Raw genomic sequence first — 21,918 nt, forward strand, 5'->3', positions numbered from 1 at the left:
AAACACTCGGTGGATAAGGAATTGGCTGGATGGTCGCACTCAAAAGTGTTGCAGTCAATGGCTCAATGTCCAAGTAGAGACCAGTGATGAGTGGCATTCTTCAGGGGTTGGTATTGGAACTGGTGCTGTTCAACACGTTGTTGGCAACATGGACAATGAGATCAAGTGCACCCTCAGCAAGTTTGCCAATGACATGGAGCTGAGTCGTGCGGTTTACATGCTGGAGGGAAGGGATGCCAACCAGAGGGACCTTGATGGGCTTGAGAACTAGGCCCGTGCGAACCTCATGCAAGGCCAAGTGCAAGGTCCTGCACATGAATCGGGGCAACTGCCAGTACAGCCTGGGCACAAAACAGATTGAGAGGAGCCCTGAGGAGAAGGACTTGGGGGTGTACTGGTGGACAAAAAGCTCAACATGGCCCAACAATGTGGGGTTGCAGCCCAGAAAGCCCTGGGCTATCCTGGGCTGCATCAAAAGAAGCGTGGCCAGCAGGATGAGGGAGGTGATTCTCCCCCTCTACTCAGCTCTTAGGAGACCCCACCTGGAGCACTGCATCCAGCTCTGGAGCTCCCAACATAAGAAGGACATGGACTCGCTGGAGCACATCCAGAGAAGGGCCACAAAGATAATCAGAGTCTGGCTGGAGCACCTCTGCTATGAAGGCAGGCTGAGAGAGCTGGAGTTGTTCAGCCTGGAGAAAAGGCTTCGGGGAGACCGTATTGCAGCCTTCTGGTACCTAGAAGGGGCTTAAAAGAAAGATGAGGACAGATTTGTTTAGTAGGGCCTGTAGTGACAGGACAAGGGGGGGTGGGAGGGGGCTGGATTTAGACTGAAAGAGGGTAGATTTAGATTAGATATTGAGAAGAAATTCTTTACTGTGAGGGTGGAGAGACACCGGCACAGGTTGCCCAGAGAAGCTGTGGATGCCCCATCCCAGTGTCCAAGGCCAGGCTGGATGGGGCTTTGAGCAACCTGGGCTGGTGTAAGGTGTCCCTGTCCATGGCAGGGGGGTTGGAACTAGGTGATCTTTAAGGTCCCTTCCAACCCAAACCATTCTGTGATTCCCTTTTTAATTTTAACACTTGAAACTATTATAAGTTACTTAGCTTACATAGAGCTCTAATTAATAATATAAAATTGCCTCTGTTCCATAGTTTTAGTTTCTCATCATGGTGTACCTTTTAATAATCAAATGTGCGTCAAACCATGCATAATAAAGGTAGCTTTATGCCAGAGTCCTTCATTCTTTTCTAGTTCTGTATTTTGTTGTCAGGTCTTGGTTTTTTTTTTTTCTGAAATGTGCCCTTTATGAGATTTTTTGTCTCTTTTTTAATTTGCAGTATATAATTTCTGCTTTTACAGTATTATTCATTGTTCTTTTCATATCCTGTGTAGCTGCGCACACTAGGTGAATGGTGTGTTATCATCTGAGACAATTTATTATTTCTGTTTCTTGACACAGCTGAGCGTATAGCCCTGACAAGTGTTCTATAAAAACAGGCTTTCATCCAAGTGCTGCTGATGACTCAATCAAGCTGTAATATCAGCAAGCAAGGAAAGAAGTCTTTAGGTCCGTGGCAGTTTTAGATTGTGTTCATTGGAAGAGCTGTAACTCATTTCATGTGCAGAATGACTCTGTCCTTTTGGCATTCAGAGGAATGAGGATAAGCAGGCAAAGTGATTTCAGCTGTGCATGGTCAGCCAAACCATTGTGAATGTTTTTACACAAGCACAGAAAGATGATTTCCTCTTGGTTTCACCAATTTTTCTATGAGATAGCTTGTAAGGAATATCCACACTGTGAAAAATAAAGGCCTTTACCCATAAAAATTCTGTGTGGATATGTATGGATGGATTTGATTGTTGCAGAAACAAGGTTCAAGACAGATCTGGAGAGCCTGGAGTTAACAGTCCCTTCTCAGCACTTGTTCTTACTTGGTGGTGGAAGTATTGCTGCATATTCAGCTGCATAGCACACTCTTGTCTCCCTGTCTGTCTGTGATCTGATGGAATGATGAAACAGCAATGTACAGAAAAAGTCCTCAGATTAATCCTTTGCTCAATAATTTTGTGGTTTGGTTTGCAGCAGAGAGGCTACCTTTGGTTCAGGACTAGCTGCATATGTGCTGCTTTGGCAAGCAGTGCCAAACTGGAAGAAATTACAGGGGAAAAAAACTTTCTCATCTTTGGGGTACAATGAGTTAATGGAGATGGCAAAAGCAGAAGTCACTTCAGAGGTGCAGTTTAATGAAGTGTAATGTCCTTCACCTTCCTTCAGGTCTTTTCAGATCCAGGAGCTATCTAAACGTCAAGAGCTCATGTCAAAAACCAGTTTTGTTTATAAGCAAAACTCCCTATGGTTTACTCTGAGTGTTAACATTGTTACCTGACCAGAGTGGATGCAAACCACTCTGTATTCTGTGACTAAACTCTTTTCTTTTCTCAGGGATTTTCTTAGCCCAGTTTTGCCTGCTTATGCTGACTATGTTCATATCCCACTGGAGAGATGTCGTGTTTAAATTCACTTGTGATTGACCTTACTCCAACATTGCTATAGAAAAGGGCCAAGAAATTTTTTTATCCTTTTTATAACTCCTGGCTCCCTGTCTGTACTGAAGTAATTAGCCTGAGCTGACCTCTAGCCAAATGTTCCTGTGGTCGAGTTTCAGCTGGCTTGAGGACAGTCAGCTGCTGTAATTTTTTTTTTTTCTGGTTTTAGCTCTCCTCATTCTTACAAACTGCTGAGTTGGTTAAGATATAGACTGTTATTCCTTAGTCTAGTGTATATTACAAACACTGAAATTTTTTTCTGTTCAGTAACAAGGACTTTATTCGTGGCATTTGTCTTTCATATGCTACAGGTACAGGTGTTGGGAGGTAGATACTACCAGATTGTGAAAAATCTGTTTTGTCCTGAAGCTGCCTCCTGCTAGATTAACACTGCAGCCTCTGAACAATGCTGTTCCTGTTGGCAGTGACTTTTTACAAGAGTCTCCGAGAGAAAGAGCAGCGGGTGGTTACAAGACAGGTTTGTGAGAATTTTCTGCAATGCAGTAGTTGTCTGATGATGGGGCAGATGACACTTCAGAGGAGTCTTCTCTCAGAAATGTTATTCTTTACCGTCAAAAGTGCTATCATGTTGGGGCAGCTCCTACGTTGCACCAGATTTTCCCCCATGAGACCAGAACCATGGCAGTGTAGCTCTCCCTTGTCTTCCAGTACCTCTAGAAGTGGTGGCCATACCTGTAGTCCAGCAAAGCTCTTGGTATTTGTGCTGGACGCAAAAAGATCATGTAGTCCCTGGTGCTTCCCACACCTTGCAGAGCTCCTTTTGCCTGGGAGAGACCTTGAGCATGAGCCCTGTCCCAAGGGCTCTGGGTTTGCACTCCAAGGAGGCTAGCACAACCTGCCCTTTCCAGAGGCTGTTGTACAAAAGGTGAGGCATGGCCCATCCATATTTCCAAATGAGAGCAGTTGCCATTTTTGAGCTCAGTCCTCTCTGTGTACTGGACATGTTCAGAGTACACCAGCTGAATTTTTCTCCTACATGCAATCTGGATGGATAACTCGGTGGAGGATCACGTGTGGATTTAGGCAGAGCAGAGATACTGTTGCTTTACCTTGCTAAGATAAAGGCATTTGTGAAAATCCACAGAAGCATCATTTGTTTCTGTACTGCATTTTGCTAGCAAAAATGCAAGAGATTAAGCCGTGATTTTGATCACCTTTGAGGTTTAGGAATGCAAATTAATCTTGTGTCCTGTTTCAGCATGCTAGATGTTTTAGTCGGTCTGTGGCTCAGCAGGGACTTTCCCAATAATTACAGAATTGTTCTTAAACAAGTAGTGGCTGCTGCTGAAGTAGTGGCTGTCCTCCCCTCCACCCTGGCTGCTCTTTCTCATACTTGTGCTGCCCTGGCTCTGCTTCTTGGGTGCATCTTTATGCAGTCCTGATAAACCCAGACAGCAAGCAGATTTGTTACAATAAATGTTTATGGATTAATTCTAACTGGAATAATTTCCTGACAGAGTTCATTGCATGCAGGTATGTAAAGTCCACCAGCATAAGAGGAAGAGCAGTACTGGAATGGAATTGGTTTTGTCCGCAGCAGCAAGACCTGATTGTAGTTCAATGTGATTGTTGACCTCTGGGACGTATTTCCAGGGTCCTGTGTTGGTGCTCCCTCTGTCAAACCACCCCTCCTGGGAGAAGGCTGAGATGATTGCCAGTCACAGCACAGGGATGGAGGGGATAGCTGTGCTGTGACAGCTGCACATGGGGACCTGTCCTAGTTCTCACCACAGAGAAAATTGTTTGGTGCAGTTATAAAAAAGGAAACAGTGTGCATAGATGTGCTCTGAAGGCTGGACTCTATTGATGACATTCATTCTCACAGGAGAACTCCTGTGAGGGTTTGGGCTTTTTTTTTTTTTTTTTGTGGCTGTTGTTTGGCAGGAGGAAGTAGGAGAGCTTGGAGAAGAGTGGTAGGAAGATCAGCAGAGGATAGTGGATGTGGGAGAACACGGAAGTGTGAATATGGAAGCAGCACAGAATGCCTGGGTATTGCAATAGGGAGAACACAGGAGGGTTGTAAATAAAATGACGTGCTCAGGTGTGTGAAAGAAAACAAAACTTCAAGGAAAAGTGGAAGGGCTGAAGGGAAGCGGGGCTGTTTGACAGAGTGGAAATTGTGTAAGAGGAGAGGAGCTGGCTAATATAGAGGAGTATTTGTGTAGAAGATTTATTAATAAGAGACAATAAGAATACTTTAAACAAGAGTACAGATGGAGCAGGGGAACAACTGAGCTAGCTGAAAACGTAGCTGATCTCAGATGAACCTTGTACTGTGCCAGTGTAGCTCCACTCCGAGAGTAGGAGGATTGCTGGCCTGTGATTTGCTTTATGAGGCTTTTTCCCAGCCCTGTGCACTCCAGCAGCTGCAGCCGTCACTGCTCCTGGTCCTGCTCCCCAGGCCACCTCACTCTCATACCACCCCAAATCCTCACTAATGTGCCTCCAGCCTCACCGTACCCCTTCCTTCCTCCCTGCCCACTTGAGAACAGGGGAATCACCTTTGAGAGACCCATGTCTGCTTGGCCAGAGGAAAGCCCTGCCCACCACCTGGCAGGTCCCCAGAGCTTATCTCTCCTGTTTAGCTGAGCATCCCTGCAGTGGTGTGGGGGTGGTGGGGAGCATCTCCTGGCTTGCCTTTGCAGCTCTGGGTTAGACTCTGCTGGCCTAGAGCAGGTTGAGTGCATGCCTACTCAGCCTGAAACTCAAGAATTATTGAGCAGTTGTGCTAATAAGGATGTGGGAAATACCTTCTGATTTTCAAGTTTTGTACTAAACAGCATGAATGAGAAAAGTGAAGTTGGTAGTAGTTTGTGGGGTTTTCTGTAGTGTGATTCAATCTGTTCTCTTAGGGTAAAAAAAAAAAATAAAGAGGGAATTATCTTCTAAGTTCAGTATTACCATAGTTTTACATACTCTGTGTGCTTGTGTTTTAGTTTCTGACTAAATTCAAACTTTGCTAACACTACTAGGAAACTGACTACTTTTCGATATCCAGATTTGACAGCATCAGCTGTTAATCAGTAACATCCACTTAGAGATTGTTCTTTGTTAGTGGGCTTGGTTGTTTGGACACTTGTGATTTAATCTACTCTTAGATGAAGAAAGAAAATACTTGAAAACAGTCGGGTATAGAATCAAGGTTTGTCATACCAGTTTATGGTTAAATGTGGAAGTGGAGCTATTTCTGTCATCTCTCTCTCTCAGCTACCTCGTTGAGCTGGAGTGTCAGTGTATCCCGGCAGTTTTTTTGCCACAGACCAAGAAGCTGCTGCCTGAGTATTGTTTCAGCATTTTGTGTGCACTCTGGTGCTGTAGCTTTGGCCTTGAAGGTCTCCAGTCATCTCTGTGCTCCACTGGCATGCTTGTAAATGGTCAGGTAGCCATCCATGGTATGTATGTTTTCCCCCTACTACATATGGAGACCCCATGAGCTTTTGGAGGCATGGTGTAATTTTGTGCAGAACGCTGCGCTGCCTGAAACTCCAGCGTATCCCAGCTTCTGCCCTTAACTGTTACCAGATGCTGATGGTAATGGCAGGAGCAAAGAAAGCAGTGTCCTTCATACAGGATCATATGATGGGGTTGTAGGCTCTGTGTGTGTGGCATGGGTGAATTGAGTGTGCTTTTGGGGGAGGTTGTGAAGGCTTGTTGGGTTGTGCTTGGGTTATAAAGGTTTGGATGCTTGGAGGTTGTAAAGGCTTGTGTGGATGTGATCAGGTCCATCAGAAGGAGCCTTCTCAGAAATGGCACAGGTGGAAGTTTCCAGCATGAGACAGCCTCTGTGGCAGCCCCTGAAGAGCAGCACAGCAGTCGGGGAACCAAGGCAGGTGCTCAGGATTTTGTAGGGTTTCAGTGGGGAACAGGGCAGAGAATTATTCCAGGTTACTCCATTCTTGCAGCCCCACAGCCACCCTTTCTGCTCCTGGCAAGCTGCCTGCCACAGGCAGCAGCCGTACATACTAAGCTGGTGTTTGTTTGCTAACAACCACTTGGCTTTCTGGTGTGGGAGCTGGCTTATTAAACTGCATCGCTCCTCTCAGCTTTGCTGCATGTAGTCCTCAACCCACAAATGGTTATACATGGCATGCAAAGGTGAATACAGCTTCAGAGCAGCATGAGCTGTAAAGGGGATCACCATATTTTTGTTCCCTGAAAGAAATACTGTTCTTTTTCTGCTTGGGATCCATCCACCAAAGGCTGCTGTGGGGGAAGTGTGGCTACTCCCTGGAAGCAGTCTAGAGATTGACAGTACTTGACATTTTCCTCCTCTGTATTAAATGAACTAGAAACCTATAAGCTAGTTCTTTTGTAAAATTAATATTTACTCTCTGTCCTAGACTGCAAGATGATGTATGACTTTATGAGACAATAAACTATAAACTAAATACACTTCTGGTTTTAATCCTATCAAAAGTTCCATAAAACTAGATAATAGTTTAAATGTCATGTCATGTTAGTTAGTGATATTTTTTTTATAAAGAAACTCTCTTACTGTCTTCTGTTATTACAGAATTAGAGGTATGGATCTTCGGCATCTGCTCTTTATTTTGGCACTGGTCTGTGCAAATGACTCCCTTTCTACAAGTGATGGTAAGTTTTATGATACCTTTCTGTGCCTTTGTGTGTGCAAATTATATATATAGTTTTATATTAAGAGTATTTTTATATGTGTCAGGACTATGAAAGTTTCTTGGTTGGAGTAACCTGGGTACATCATGTGAAATGTTGAAAATACATCATTTTATCTTATTGTAAAGATAAAGGGTGAGACTGAGATGTGTTGCAGAATAATGGTAAATTTCATGGACAGCATTAGATGTGTGATGTGTGAGCAGGGTAGGCCAGTGTTGGCATTAGGTGTCTGGATCTTCTTTTCTCAGGTACTGAAGTTATGAAAGTATTGTATGGGTGGTTTGGGGTGTTTTTTTGTCATTGGTTTTGGGGTTTTTTATAATGAAAACAGATGGGGTTTTTTCCTTAGCAAGTCTTTTTAGTATAATCATATATTAAACATAGAACTATTTGGAAGTACAGAGGAAGCATTTTAAGACTACACTTTGGGTACGAGGCCAATATGAACAAGTTTCATAAGAATACACTTAGAAATACTTGAGCAGAAGTTACAGGAGGGATTTGAAAAGAACATGTACCCTCAACCAGCCAGATGGCTGTGGGTAATCAGCAGAAGCCTTTTCAGGGAGGAGAAACTCTGAATGCACATCCTGTGGTGTTCATGATGCAACAGATCTGCCCAGGGTTCCCATCCACCGAATGTACCTCTGGTTTTCCACAGTTTTTCTCCTTTCTGTCCCTATTCAGCTCAACTCTTCCATCTTCTGAATTAAATGCCAGGCTGGAAAGTACTTGGTCCAGCTGAACTTTATCTGATGCTTTCTCTTGTTGCAGCATGCAATGATTCGGAACCATTTCTGTATCACCCAGAGGTCTGTCCTGAATCTGGTGGGTCCTCTGGGACAGGTCTTTTACTCATTTAACAAAATAATCCCATTAACTCCAGTGGGAGTTTTACATTGTGTCAGACTGTTCAGCTTATGCTGGTTATGATCAGCTCCTGTAAACAAATGCAACTTAACCTGGTCTGGTTTGTCTTGTTCTGGTCTTTGGAGAAAGCAGTAACAGTTTTCCGTAATTACTAATTTTATGCAAACATGTTGCTGCTTCTCCCAGAGCTACAGAGCTGCTGCAGAAAGGTGTGGCTCCTTAAGCAGGTGCCCCTCATGACCTCCTAGCCAAAATCAGTGGTAGCAGAGAAAGTGAAAGGGGCATTTTGATTAGTAATTTTTTAAAAAGTGGGGTGGAAGCAGCTTCTACAACAAACTGTAAACAAACTGATAAAATCCTCAATTAAAATTTCTGACATCTCTCAATTCCTTACATTTTTAATTTAGCTCCAAACTTAGGTGTTACTGAATGCAAATACCTATAGAGTTGCAAGCCATGTTTCATTAACCTTTCTAGTGTTAGTCTTAGAATATGGTATTAAACCTAAGGGCTATGGTGTAGTTGCCTGTACTTATAACTGTCCTGCAGTTTAAAGGTATAATCATCCTCCTTCACTCTGATACAGTTCTGTATTTTCTTGGAGTTGCATACTTAAAATTTCAATATATCCATATTTGCGGAAGCATTGGAGAGGTATAAGAGGTATTACTTGGTTGGTAATGGAGATATTAAGCTGAAAGAAGATATGATTAGAACTCAGATGATCGCTTTTCAGAGAATTCGTCCATAAAGTTCTTTATTTATTATTACTGAAAAAGGGATTTGGATAGGGAAAACACAAGTTTCTGTTTGGTTACTTCTACGAGTGTGCCTCAGATACTCATCCTTTGTGTTATCAGGAAGAGTGTAAGATTCTCTTATCTCTTGCCAATTAAGGCTTTTTCTTTAACATTTACCAAATTTGGTTGAGTTCCTGGTGTATCTGACCATTGAAGGCAATGGATGAATCAAGTTTTCACTTCTGTCCCCAACTTTCATTTCCTACTGCAGCAATGCTTTCATTCTGCTAACCTGCACGTCCCATGGGAAGTGAGTGTGCCTGTTTAAGAAGTGTGTGAGGAAGTATGGGGCAGTGAAGTGTATATTTTCGTAATAAAGTTGGGCTGAAACAATGTGAGACCTTTATTTAATGTGTTTTGAATCCTTCTCTGCCTTCTGATTTGGTTAAAAGAAGAGTAGTTTTCTGATAGGAATTTGCAGAATAAAGCTAAATTTTTCCCCCTTTGTGTACCAACCTCTTTAGTTAGACCCACGAATGGAAATAAAATGTGCAAATTCCTCCTTGCTTCTGCTGAAATGTGGAAAGTCAGTATTTCACAGTGAAACATGATACATATACCAGCTTCTATTTGTTGCCTTGTACAGAATGGTCAGTAGAACAAAAATTAATCTATCCTGACTTGATCCTTCCCCCCTGCTGCAGTGTCTGCATTTTACAGTACATTCACTCAATAGACAAAAATAATCTCGGCCCAGATGCACTCTACTAGACGAATTGATTTATCTCATGAGGTTTAAGAGCACATAAGGATTTTTTGATCCTGGGTAAATGAGGTGTGGTTCAGGTGTCCTAAGTTCAGTAAAAATCTGTGTTCTAAATAAAACTTAACCACAACATCACCTTTGTGTGACTTTGTCTATACTGATGCAATAGTAACTTCCATGAGCTTACCTCCAGAATCAAAAAATGAAGAGCTAATTGTGTTCCTGTGCTTAAATCCAAGACACGATTCTAAATGTGTGTCCTGATCTCCTGCATTATTTATGAACTCTGTGTGTGAAGGGAACAAAGCTTTGTTGTCCCAAGAATAAATTTCTAACCACTGAACTGCTTCCAATGCTGTAACACATTTTTTCTGAGTAGGGGAAATGCTCAGTTGAGAAAGAAAGACAAAGTATAAGTTAAACAGGAATATTTGGGATAATAGCATGAGAGAACATCCGTTTGCCATTCTTGAATGATTTAGGACAGAGTATTCGATCAGATCTGTTTATTAGCTGTTGGGTTTTTTTCCCCCATGTGAATGTGCTTGTACCTGCCAAAGTTCTCGTAAGCATCCAGCCCCACTCAGGTGATGAATCCTGACAATCACAGAGCTCTGCCCACCACAGTCTTGCTGAGGCCTTCCTATAAGCTTAATTAGATGTGCTCCATACCTGTGCCATGTCAATAGGTTGCTCAAAGGATTGGATCTGCAGTGTCACAGTTCCCTAAACAATACACTTCAGTAATTTTATTTCTTCTGGCAGCACATTAAAAAATAACACGTACTTGCTAATCTTGCACCAAAACACGTTACTGGGACAGGGTAATAGTGACTTGTACATGGAAGGATTTTATGTCTTGAAAGTAAGTAAAGCTTATGTTCAGCCTTACAAGAGCCTGTGCTTCGAGCTGGCTCCATGCCCTGGGGCCGATCCACCCTTGGCACAGGGTGAAATCCCATACGTGTTTCCTCCTGGCAGGAGTAGAGGGTGTGAGGCCAGCAGTTGGCCAGGCAACTGCACAGCATTCAACACCAGATATTGGGCATTTAGTCACCTATTTGCTGTCTCCAGGCTGGTGCCAAGTTCTGCTGGAGGCTTTCCATTGATTTAGCTTGTTTTTGTGCTCTCCTTCTGCAAAGACCTTGGCTTGCCGGCTCCTTAAACTGAGGCTGTGGCTAGCGTGAGGTGACAGGGGTGCCCACCATGTCTGAGTCAGTAATGCTAAACATCTGCTGCACCAGGTCTTCGAGTGTAATTCAGAGCTGAGCAGGTCTGGGACCTGCAGCCTCCCACCAGGGGACACTGACCCACATGCTGTGCCTGCCATACGAAGGTAAGGGCGGAACAGAGGCAGTGGTAGAAAGACAGTGTGAAGGCCACTTACAACGGGAAGGTAATTTCTAATACGTGTGTAAATACCATAGGTAAATGGATTTTGTGGCCTAGGGATCCAAGAATGTAAGGCCCATTTTCACAGCTAATGAAGATGGTTTTTGTTAAGTCAACAGAAATTACGCTTCTAGTTTAGAGTTTAGGTTTCTTTGAAGATGGGGAATTGTGTGATTTTGAAATTTTAGTTTAATTCACTTAATTAGGTACATGAACAAGAAAGAGTACTGCTTCATGAGTTGATCAGCTGTGTCTGTGCAATATTAGTTGTTCAAGGGAAAAATAAAAGCTTGTATTCATGTACACGTAACAAAGTTTGTGTTTGAGATATTTACATTAATGTAACTGCAATGTTTCAAATACATATCCAGCATACACTCAGGTATTTTGGTTTATTATACTTGCTGACAGCAGATTTGATTGAGGGGAATTGCTCCAGACATAGATATAAAAATATTTAGGAAGCAAACTAAATTGTGCCTGCTTGCTCCTTCTCTACAGCTCATGATATAAGTCACGTAAGGACATAGAGTTATAAACTGGAAATTAGTCCCAGTTAATAAGACAATACATAAACTTAAGCAGTTTGAAAACTAATTTCTTCCCAGTGAAAATAAGTGGAAAATGTCTTTTATCATTTTTTATACTAGATCATAGTTCATTCCAGACTATTACAGCTACGCTAGTTCATCCTCTGAAGCATGTTTAGAGAGACATTCATGTTTAATGGTAGCACAATTACAATATTTTTAACTGGTTTTGTGCAATTACAATTTTAAGAGCTACAAGCCTGAATCCATTGTTCACTTTTTCTAATCTGATTTTAGAAATGTATTTATGTTTTCCAGTCATAACTATTTTTAAGTACTGTATGAAGGTGTTATGCTCAAATACTCTCATTTTCCTCACTTTTATGTAAGAAATAGTTATTTTCCCTTCTGGTACATATCAGATCTAATTTTTACTTTCATCAAAATGTCTTTTTGTTATGCTGGTTTTTGCTCGCTTACTGTACTTGCTTTGTGTGCATTACATATCCAGGTTAAACCATTTTAGGTATAGGTGTGCACTGAATATCAAAGCCCCCAATTACAGAGCTGGAGACTGAATCCTTAACCAATATGTAGGGCTTTACTGTCTTTAAAGACACCGCTGGGCACCCAAGACATCTGTGTGGGACTCGGCAATGACACAGGACCTCCAGGACATCTGCATCATTCTGGAGTGGCCAGAAGCTTAAAAGAGCTCTGTAAAAAGCTTAAGGTCAGGCATCTCATATGTACCTGAATATCTGTTTTCAGGCAATTAAATCAACTCCATCAGCTGTTCTTTTTTCCAGGGACTGTATTAACTAGCTCTCCATTGACATTTGGGAGCTTGAACACCTAAGGATGAGATTCATCCATGTAGGCACCCAAAAAATCTTCATGAGACTTTGTAGATAGCACATCTGTGCCTTTTGAAGCAGAGGATGGAAGGTAAGCAAAATATCCTAGGCAGTCTGAGATAGCTACAGATGTTCAGGCAGCTGGATTTTGCCCTACCTTGCATAAAGAGAGCTAAGTATAGGTATCTTAATTTTGAACTGAGCCTCACCCTTATAGCTGCCTTGTTTGGATATGCATGCTTCTGCATGCTTGCTTCTGGGTAGTGTCATAATTTCTCAGCTCCATGCTGTAGGTCTTCTGCTACTGCTGAAGTGAGGGGTCTTCTCATTGGATTGACAGGATAGCAGTTGGGTTCTTGCTGTCACCATGAAGCTAAGTAGCAGATCAGATGGATGTTGTCAAAAGGCATGGATTTGACTCTGTGAAACACAGAGGAATTCTTAACCAAAGCAGGAAGGTGCCTTTGAATTGCAGCATATTGTTTGCTGAGGAAATTTGTCCATCTGTTCATGGAGTCAGGAGGTACCAGGGACTTTGTTGCTTGACTTGAAATATTCATTAAAAAGATCAGTAGCTGTGTGGGGTCTTGGCTGAAAACATGTTTTGTGATTTAGGCAAATGCAAATTTTATAGATTGCGATCACTGTACTGATAAGCCATTTCTCACACATGAAGGATATTTTTTTATTTTTAACAACTTTTTTGCTGATCTAGACATACTGGCATATAAAACAATCCTAATCTTGTTAGGAGGAAAAGGCAGAATCTTCCTTAGCTTGAACTGCAAACTCCCCTTGCCTCCTCTTGGAAAACAGTAGTGCCATAATATAGTTCGTAGTCATTGGTTCATTGTGGTCATTTTCTCCTCTTAATTCTTCTAATTGCTGTGTCTTTGCTATGACCTTTCTCTCTGTTGCCTACATTCTCAATTATATGCAGCTATCTAAACACAGAACAAACCAAAGCAAAACTGGCAGTAAAACCTGAAAATCTCAAAGCTGTGATCAGCTCAGTGCATCCTGGTTTACGTGGACAAGAGCAGAACTGTCAGGAATACAGATTTAAAACTTTTACCTGCAGACAAAGCCTTTAGAATAGTTGCTTTATTTCCAGAAGTTTAAGTGTTTCTGAGAAAGAAGTATGTGTCGTTATGTAGAAGAAATTGCTATGGAGCTGTTCCAGGAGCCAGGATCAGAAAGCTTGGCACAGGGGAGTGTAAGTTATACCACTCTGATCTGGCTAAGCCATTTCAGCTGGAGGGAAGATTCATTTTGGCAGAGAGCAAGTAGTATTTCCATCATCACTTTCCATTGCGATTAGGCATGGCTTTGATGGCTAGCAGAAAAATCTGAGGGAAGGCCTTCAGTCTGTGTGCTTCTAAGTTACTTTTACTGCTCTTGCTTCCTAGCAGGTACTACATATTTCAGAGAAGCTGTTTGGGCGAGTGTTACAGTATCCATCCTTTCATATGGAAAGGAAAGATTTCATCTTGTCTTCTGTGTTGGGAGCATACATGGTACTTTTACAGGAAGGGGGTTGGGATTTCTAAGAGTGGAAGACATGTTGGAAATTAATTGTAAACAGGCCTATGTTTTGTAAGAAAACAGAAAATAAAAACACAGTGCTGATTTTTTCTGATGTAGTAGCCTTAAGTTATGCCCCTAAAAATCCATGTGTAGGCTTGTAACTGAGTAGATCCAATGGTTCAAATGCTAACCTGGGTTGCCAGAAACTTGTCACCCTTTGTCCTTTCCTCCAAACCACATCTATTGACTCCAGCATTTACTGAAAACTTTCAAGACTTTTAATATCTTCACAGAAGCGTGCCAAAAACACTTAATAAACAATCAGCTTCAGTCAGACACCCTGCAAAATAACGTATGTGCCATAGTTATCCCATTCAGTTATCTGTTATCTTTAACATTCCTGCTATTGTATGTATTTCCTTCATTGCGCTTTAGTTGCCATCATATTTTCTTCTCTTTTGAACACAAACTCACCAGTTTGCTGTCCTCTGATGGCTGGGTTTTGATATAATTTGCAAGAACTAGCCACATCTCTGTAGTTAGTGCCAGGTGTAGTCAGAAGGAGATCAGTCTTTCTGTCTCTCAGCTGCAAAGCTTGTAATCCCAGTGTACGTCTCTGCTGTCCCAAGCAGACCTGTAGGCTGCAGCCAAGCCACCAGCACACACACTGCTCACTGCTCCTCCTGTGAACCAGGATTGTTCCTCCTTTACCAGGTCTGAGCTGCACCCAGCACTGCTGGCTAACAAGGGCTGCTTGCTTTTGGAGGAGAAGCAGTGACGCCAGTTTGAAACACAAACTTTTGCCTACACTTGCAGTTAAGTCTGTGTGTTTAAAGAGGAAGATCAGATGACGGAGAGGATGCAAAAATGTGCACAGCACTTTGTTACTGCTATCTAAAAAGCTAATGTGAGGAAAATCCTAGTTACGGTTTTTACTTTAACTCCTGTTTTGATATTTTACATGTATATTCCATGTGAATTATTTAAACAGTTTGCACTGCACTAGCCAAATTAGCTCAGTAGACTGTGCATCAGGGGAAGGAAAAGTAGCTCAAGCAAATAAACACTAATCTGTATTGTCAAAGCGTATTTCATGACTTGTAATGAATCAGTCCTTGCAGTGGAGCACATACAGAGCAACTTGCTTTCAGTACCACCCATTTGTAAACAGGAAAGAAAAAGAAACGCTTGTTACTGGATGTTCATAGTATACAATGAAATTACCATGGGAAGGGGTCACATTTTTTCATTACATTAAACAATGATGCAGTTATTGTGCAGTAACTTAGAATCATAAAATCATAGAGTCTTTTATGTTGGAAAAGATCTTTATGAGCATTGAGTCCAGCTGTTAACACTGCCAAGTCCACCACAAAATCATGTCCCCACATCTACATGTCTTTTAAACACTTCCTGGGGTGGTGATTCCACCACCTCCCTGGGCAGCTGGTTCCAATGCTTGACAACCCTTTCAGTGAAGGCATTTTTCTCTCCCCTAATGCAACTTGAGACCATTTCCTCTTGTCTTAGTGCTTGTTAATTGGGAAGAGACCTGTCCCCTCCTCACTACAGCCTCCTTCCTGGTAGTTGCAGAGAGCAATACTGTCACCCCCGAGCCTCCTCCTCTCCAGGCTGACCCCCCCCCAGTTCCCCCAGCCGCTCCCCACCAGCCTTGTGCCCCAGCCCCGGCACCAGCCCCCTGCCCGTCTCTGGACACGCTGCAGCCCCTCTGCGTCCCCCTGGCAGTGAGGGGCCCAACCTGAACACAGGAGTCGAGGGGCGGCCTCGCCAGTGCCCAGTGCAGGGGGACAGCACTGCCCTGGCCCTGCTGGCCACGCTGTTCCCGGCACCAGCCAGGCTGCTGCTGGCCTCCTTGGCCACCTGGGCACACGGGGGGCTCATGCCCAGCCGGCTGCCGACCAGCCCCCCCAGGCCCTTTCCCCCCAGGCAGTTCCCAGCCCCCTGCCCCCAGCCCGCAGCGCTGCGGGGGCTGGTGTGACCCACGGGCAGGGCCCGGCACTGAGCCTGGTTGACCCTCACACAACTGGCCTGGGCCCATCGCTCCAGCCTGCCCAGACCCCCCTGCAGAGCCTCCTGCCCTCCCGCAGATCAACGCTCCCCCCCCAGCTGGGGGTCATCCCCAAACTCACTGAGGGTGTGCTCGGTCCCCCTATCTATGTCATTGATAAAGATATGAAACAGAACCAGCCCCAGTACTGAGCCCTGGGGAACGCCACTTGTGACTAGCCACCAGCTGGATGTAACTCCAGTCACTGCTTGTGCTGCCTGGGTTGAAATACAGGATGTTTTTAGACTAATAAACTTTCTGCAACATTGCATCTTTTCTTTCCATGCCATGCTCTTCAAAAGTCAGGATGAGACTGGAAACAGAATGAAAATGTGACTGGGAACTGGAGAGCCATCACTGAACAGACCCGGCTCCTACCACTGTAAATGAGGGAATGTTATGTGCACGTTAGCCTTGATTACAAGCCTGAGTGTTCCTTTTATCTGTTCCAAGGGATCAGAATGAAAGAGAATCGTTTTAGAGTCAGAGTTACCAAGATGTCATTCTTGAGTGGCACAGAGCAACTCTTGAAAGCTTTGTGCTGGTCACCACCCTCAGCAGAATCAGATGATTCTCAGGGTTGCAGCAGTAATTCCGGCACAGTTGGGTACTTTGGTAACTGGAGCCTATTTGGAGGATGGCTGGGTCCAGCCTTGCAGAATTCTTGGTCAGTCGGGCTCCAGAAAGTCCCCCAGTTGCTTGTTTCCAACTTTGGCTGTTTCCACAGTCTTTCCTGTTAAGCTCCAGCAGGTTTTTATCTACTTCTGAGGATGATGGAAAGGGGAACGGGAATGAGGTGGTGCTGGGCAGCTTGGCCATTGCATGACCCTCCACAAAAGGGCTCTGGCAAGATTTCCCACAGGAAAAAAAAATACTTGTCCTAGGTGGTTTGTCCTTCTCTGCTACTGGAGGGGTGCTCAGAAAGAGCTATGGAAGAAGAGTAGCCTAGGAATGATGGTGTAGATGAGAGGCAGACCTACAGACCACCAGTAAGGATTCTCTAGCTTCTAAATCTGGAAGAAGTCCTGGTACTTAACAAGACAAAGGTTTCTCTGCTTTGCTTTCTCTTCCCACCCATTGTAGAAGCATGCTGTAAAATTAAGCAGTAACAGCAACCATTAGTTTTCTACAGAACTTCTGGAAAACTGTCGTCCTGCTAGGGATTTTGAATTCTTCTTGCATAATGCAGTGAAGACTCTTCTTCCTGAAGGACAGCATTATTTTTTTTATGGATAAATAAAACTCTTTCACAAAGTAGGTAATTCCATGGTGAGGGGTGTAGAATAACCATAAAGCAGGCAGATAGAGTTGGTATATTACCTAAAGATCCATTATAATGTCAGTTCAGTCCTGTGTTTCATTCTTGTTAATTTGGTCAAGATTTTCCTGGGAGTTTTGAAGAATGTAACAGGAAACTGTTAAATATTGTTAAGTTAGGAATTTATCACTTGTAGCAGCCTTAGCACCAACAATGTGGGATGTAGCAAACCTGACACCAATTTTAAAAAAGAGCTCAAGGAAATTGCACATCAGAAAGTTTGTCCTGTAGACAATTTAAACTTGAAAAAAGCATATATTGTTAATTCATTGATAAATACAATCATAGAATCTTGGAGTGGTTTGGGTTGGAAGGGACCTTAAAGATCACTTAGTTCCAGCCCCCCTGCCAAGGTCAGTAACACCTTCCACCAGCCCAGGTTGCTCAAAGTCCCATCCAGCCTGGCCTTGAACACTGCCAGGGATGGGGCATCCACAGCTTCTCTGGGCAGTCTGTTCCGGTGTCTCTCCACCCTCACAGTAAAGAATTTCTTCTCCATATCTAATCTAAATCTACCCTCTTTCAGTTTAAATCCACACACATACACTCTTGTCCTGTCGCTGCAGGCCCTGCTAAAAAGTCTGTCCCCAGCTTTCCTGTAGGGCCCCCTTTAGGTACTGGAAGGCTGCAATGAGGTCTCCCCAGAGCCTTCTCTTCTCCGGGCTGAATGATTCCAACCGTCTCAGCCCGTCTGGGTAGGACAGGTGCTCCAGCCAGACTCTGATCATCTTCATGGCCCTTCTCTGGACTCACTCCAACAAGTCCATGTCCTTCTTACGTTGGGAGCTCCAGAGCTGGATGCAGTGCTCCAGGGGGGTCTCCTAAGAGCTGAGTAGAGGGGGAGAGTAACCTCCCTCATCCTGCTGGCCACGCTTCTTTTGATGCAGCCCAGGATACTGTTGGCTTTCTGGGCTGTAAGCCCACATTGTTGGGCCATGTTGAGCTTGTCCACCAGCACCCCCAAGTCCTTCTCCTCAGGGCTGCTATCAATCCATTCTCTGCCCAACCTGTATCTGTGCCTGGGATTGCCCTGTTCTGTGTGCAGGACCTTGTACTTGGCCTTGTTGAACTTCATGAGGTTCACATGGGCCCATGATATATTTGCGAGTCTGTGTAAGTCATGTTTCTTTCAAAAGACACTTGGTATCTGTCACCCATAACTGCTGACTCAAAGGTTTCAGCACGCACATGCAAAATGCTTGTTCAGTCTGTACAATGTGGATTGTCGGAGACCCTTAGATAGAACTTCGTAACAAAGGTTCCTTAAAAAAATGCCAGGGGATAAAATGGAGGCATTTCCATGGATTAAAAATTAATCAAGAAGGGAAACAAAGGAACAAATTATCAGCTCTCACAGCCAAAACATCCACGGGTATTTCCCTTCTGCAGACTGCACAAGGAGAAATTAAATCAGCAAGACCTCTTCTGCTTGGAAAGCTCTTTGGTAGGATGGAAGAGAAATCAGTTCAGTCCTGCATGGTGCCAAGGGAGTGAAAGAGAAGGATGTGTGTGGGCAGGAGCCCTCCAGGGGCTGCAGTTGCCCTGTGTCCATGTGTGCAAACACTCGGCATTACATTGCTGGAGTGACGGAGTGCTGTCTGGCTAGGGAAATGCAAAACTTCCACCCAGACCGAGAAGTGTCTCTTTTGTAGGCCGTCCTGACTGTCACCCAGAACGAAACCTGCTGAAATGAAATATGATTATTCTGTATTTGGTCTGGGATTTTGTTTGTTTATTATTCCTCTAGCGATATGTAGTCTTTGCTTTAGGGCTGACACAGAGACCTTAGAAGCAAATTTGAAAACTCACTTGGATCAAGAGTTAACCCTTGAATCTCTCTCCGCTAGAACCCCTTTGTTTATACTTTGTAGAGACAAAATAACTGGAACAATTACATGCCTGACTGTCAAACACCATGTGCTTCATGTTTCTTCTAAAAGGCACTTGGTGTTTGCCACCCATGCCTACTCTAAAACAGGAAAAACTGTTAACATTTAATAAATATTAAATCTTAAATGAGAACATGTACAAAGTAAAATAATGTTATTATACCTTTTGTTTTCTGTCTCTTCATCACTAAAGCACAAAGCAGATAATGTGATCGTTTGACTTTGAACAGGAAATTGCAGTTGTTAGGGAAGCGAATGTAGGTAATAACTATGAATGTTAACATGGTCTGTTTATTATTTATATAGTTAGTACTGAATATAATTACTTCAGTGAAAATGCTGAAGTCAACTATAGTTACTGTTGTATAGGATTTATTTCAAACCATTTGTTTTAATCCACTCGTATATATCCCAGGTTAATCTTTGCTTGCAGTGAAGTGTTCTTCTGGAAGTTAAAAGTAATTATTAAAGGAATGGAAATTATTAGTGGTTCATATTTTGGCAAGGAAAAGAAATGCCTTTTTGAGTTCTTAGTATCTGTTTTAGAGGGCTTCAACACCAGAAACAGTTGAGGGTAGAGTATAACACAGAAGTGTTTTCTGTCATACACTATGTGTTTATGTTTGAGGTTCATCCCAGTGAGGTGTTTGGAAGTATAAGTCACCAGTCTGATTGTTGTCCACTGCTTAATTAAGTCCATTTATTTCATAGGGAAAAGGAAATGAGAGCGATTTCTTAAAAAGGAGGTATAAAACACTGGTAAACAACGTGGAAAAATGCTGATGTGTGTACATAAACAACATAATTTATATTCTAGTGAACTGTTTCATTCTCCTATATATTCTTCAGTGGATTTGTAGGGGTTGTTTGGTCTTGCTAACTGGTTTAGTTATCTTTGTAATTGCCTCATCTGTTTTAGTCAGAAATTGCCCTGTTATCCAAAGATGCCTGCACTTGGCTCCAGAGCTCAGATCTTCATGCTGTGAAGATCAAACCATTACACAGGAAAAACACTTGTATCTAGGGCAGCTCCACAAATAATGAGCAAATGTGAGATCAATAATTTATTATCTTTCCTTTCTGACTCCATAGCATTTTCACAATAGGAAGCTGTAGAAGTTAATCAGAAAAACCCAAGGTATCTCCCCTTACTCTTGACACATGCCTTTTGATACACCTAGCACCCTTCAGAACTAAATTAAAGTCCTGGCTGGATTATGCAATAGAGTCAAAGAATCTTTGAATGGTTTGGGTTGGAAGCGACCTTAAAGATCATCTAGTTCCAGCCCCCCTGCCAGGGCCAGCGGCACCTTCCACCAGCCCAGGTTGCTCAAAGCCCCATCCAGCCCGGCATTGGACACTGCCAGGGATGGGGCATCCACAGCTTCTCTGGGCAGCCTGTTCCAGTGCCTCACCACCCCCACAGTAAAGAATTTCTTCCTAACATCTAACCTAAATCTTCCCTCTTTCAGTTTAAAACCATTACTCCTTGTCTTATACACTTACACTTCCTGGCAAAGAATCCTTCCCCATCTTTCCTGTAGGCCCCCTTTAAGTACTGGAAGACCACTACAGGGTCTCCCCAGAGCCTTCACCTCTCCAGGCTGAACAACCCCAACTGTCTCAGCCCGTCTGCATAGGACAGGTGCTCCAGCCCTCTGATAATCTTCATGGCCCTTCTCTGGACTCGCTCCAGCAAGTCCATGTCCTTCTTATGTTGGGAGCTCCAGAGCTGGATGCAGTGCTCCAGGGGGGTCTCCTAAGAGCTGAGTAGATGGGGAGAGTAACCTGCCTCATCCTGCTGGCCACGCTTCTTTTGATGCAGCCCAGGATAGCCCAGGGCTTTCTGGGCTGCAACCCCACATTGTTGGGTCATCTTGAGCTTTTTGTATACCAGCACCCCCAAGTCCTCTTTTCTCAGGGCTGCTCTCAATCCATTCTCTGCCCAGATGCTTGGGATTGCCCTGACCCATGTGCAGGACCTTGCACTTGGCCTTGTTGAACTTTATGAAATTCACACAGGCCCAGTTCTCAAGCCTGTCAAGGTCCCTCTGCATGGCATCCGTCCCATCAGTCCCATCCCATACTTTACAGAGTATAGAAGTATAGAAGGCAAGACTTTGCTGTTGAAAAGATGCACTGGGAGCTCTTCAGCATATCCAGCTGTTATAGCTGAGACTGTTTAACCTCCCATTCTTGGCCAAGCTGGTTGACTTGCATCCTTGTCTATAAAAATCATTGCAAGAATGTTGCAGAACCCTCCTGACTGAGACATGTTAAGAGAGGTAGCAAAGACAAAGGGAGCAGAATTGAACGTACTTCCCCAAAATATCCGGCTGCTATTATCTACTTTTCCAAAGCCATAAACACTGCTCATTGTTTGAAGTACGTTTTTCTCTGGGTTGTCCTGTCTTTCCTCCCCAAGTAAAGAATCATTTGTTTTTTACTGGGAGGAACATGCGTTACAGAATGTGTCACGTTTGCATGTGGTGCAGCCTTGTGAATGTTTTGTTCAGATAAGTGAGTGATAGCTTCCAGTTGGTGTTCTGCAGGAGGTGAGGGCTTCTTTCCAGACGTGCTGACCATCTCAAAATAACTGTATTATCTTTGCAGAACTCCCAGTTTGACATTTTATCTTATCCCCTGGGTATAGCAGACTTGATATTCTAATACACCAGTTTATCTAGCTAATAGACTTAAGTAGCAGTTCTAGTTACAGGAAAGACTGCAAAGATTATATCTAACGGAGTTAGT

General features: G+C 43.4%; 1 protein-coding gene across 10 annotated transcripts in view; it reads left to right on the plus strand.

The window, feature by feature from the left end:
* The window catches only part of GHR (growth hormone receptor), a 125,488-nt gene that overhangs the window by 46,963 nt on the left and 56,607 nt on the right, over positions 1 to 21,918 (plus strand). For 4 of the 10 annotated variants that reach the window (XM_055698575.1, XM_027797528.2, XM_027797531.2 and 1 more), the window contains exons 3-4: positions 5,780 to 5,964; positions 7,086 to 7,165. The exons of 2 other annotated variants lie outside the window; for them this stretch is intronic. In XM_055698575.1, coding sequence (XP_055554550.1) covers positions 5,934 to 5,964; positions 7,086 to 7,165 — 111 coding nt within the window. In that variant the 5' untranslated portion in view covers positions 5,780 to 5,933. Of the gene's footprint in view, positions 1 to 5,779; positions 5,965 to 7,085; positions 7,166 to 21,918 lie in introns of those variants that run through there. 4 more of the 10 variants (XM_055698576.1, XM_027797533.2, XM_005433747.3 and 1 more) reach the window with 2 other exon arrangements.

This window comes from Falco cherrug, chromosome Z (genome assembly GCF_023634085.1).
Source record: "Falco cherrug isolate bFalChe1 chromosome Z, bFalChe1.pri, whole genome shotgun sequence".
NCBI lineage: Eukaryota > Metazoa > Chordata > Aves > Falconiformes > Falconidae > Falco > Falco cherrug.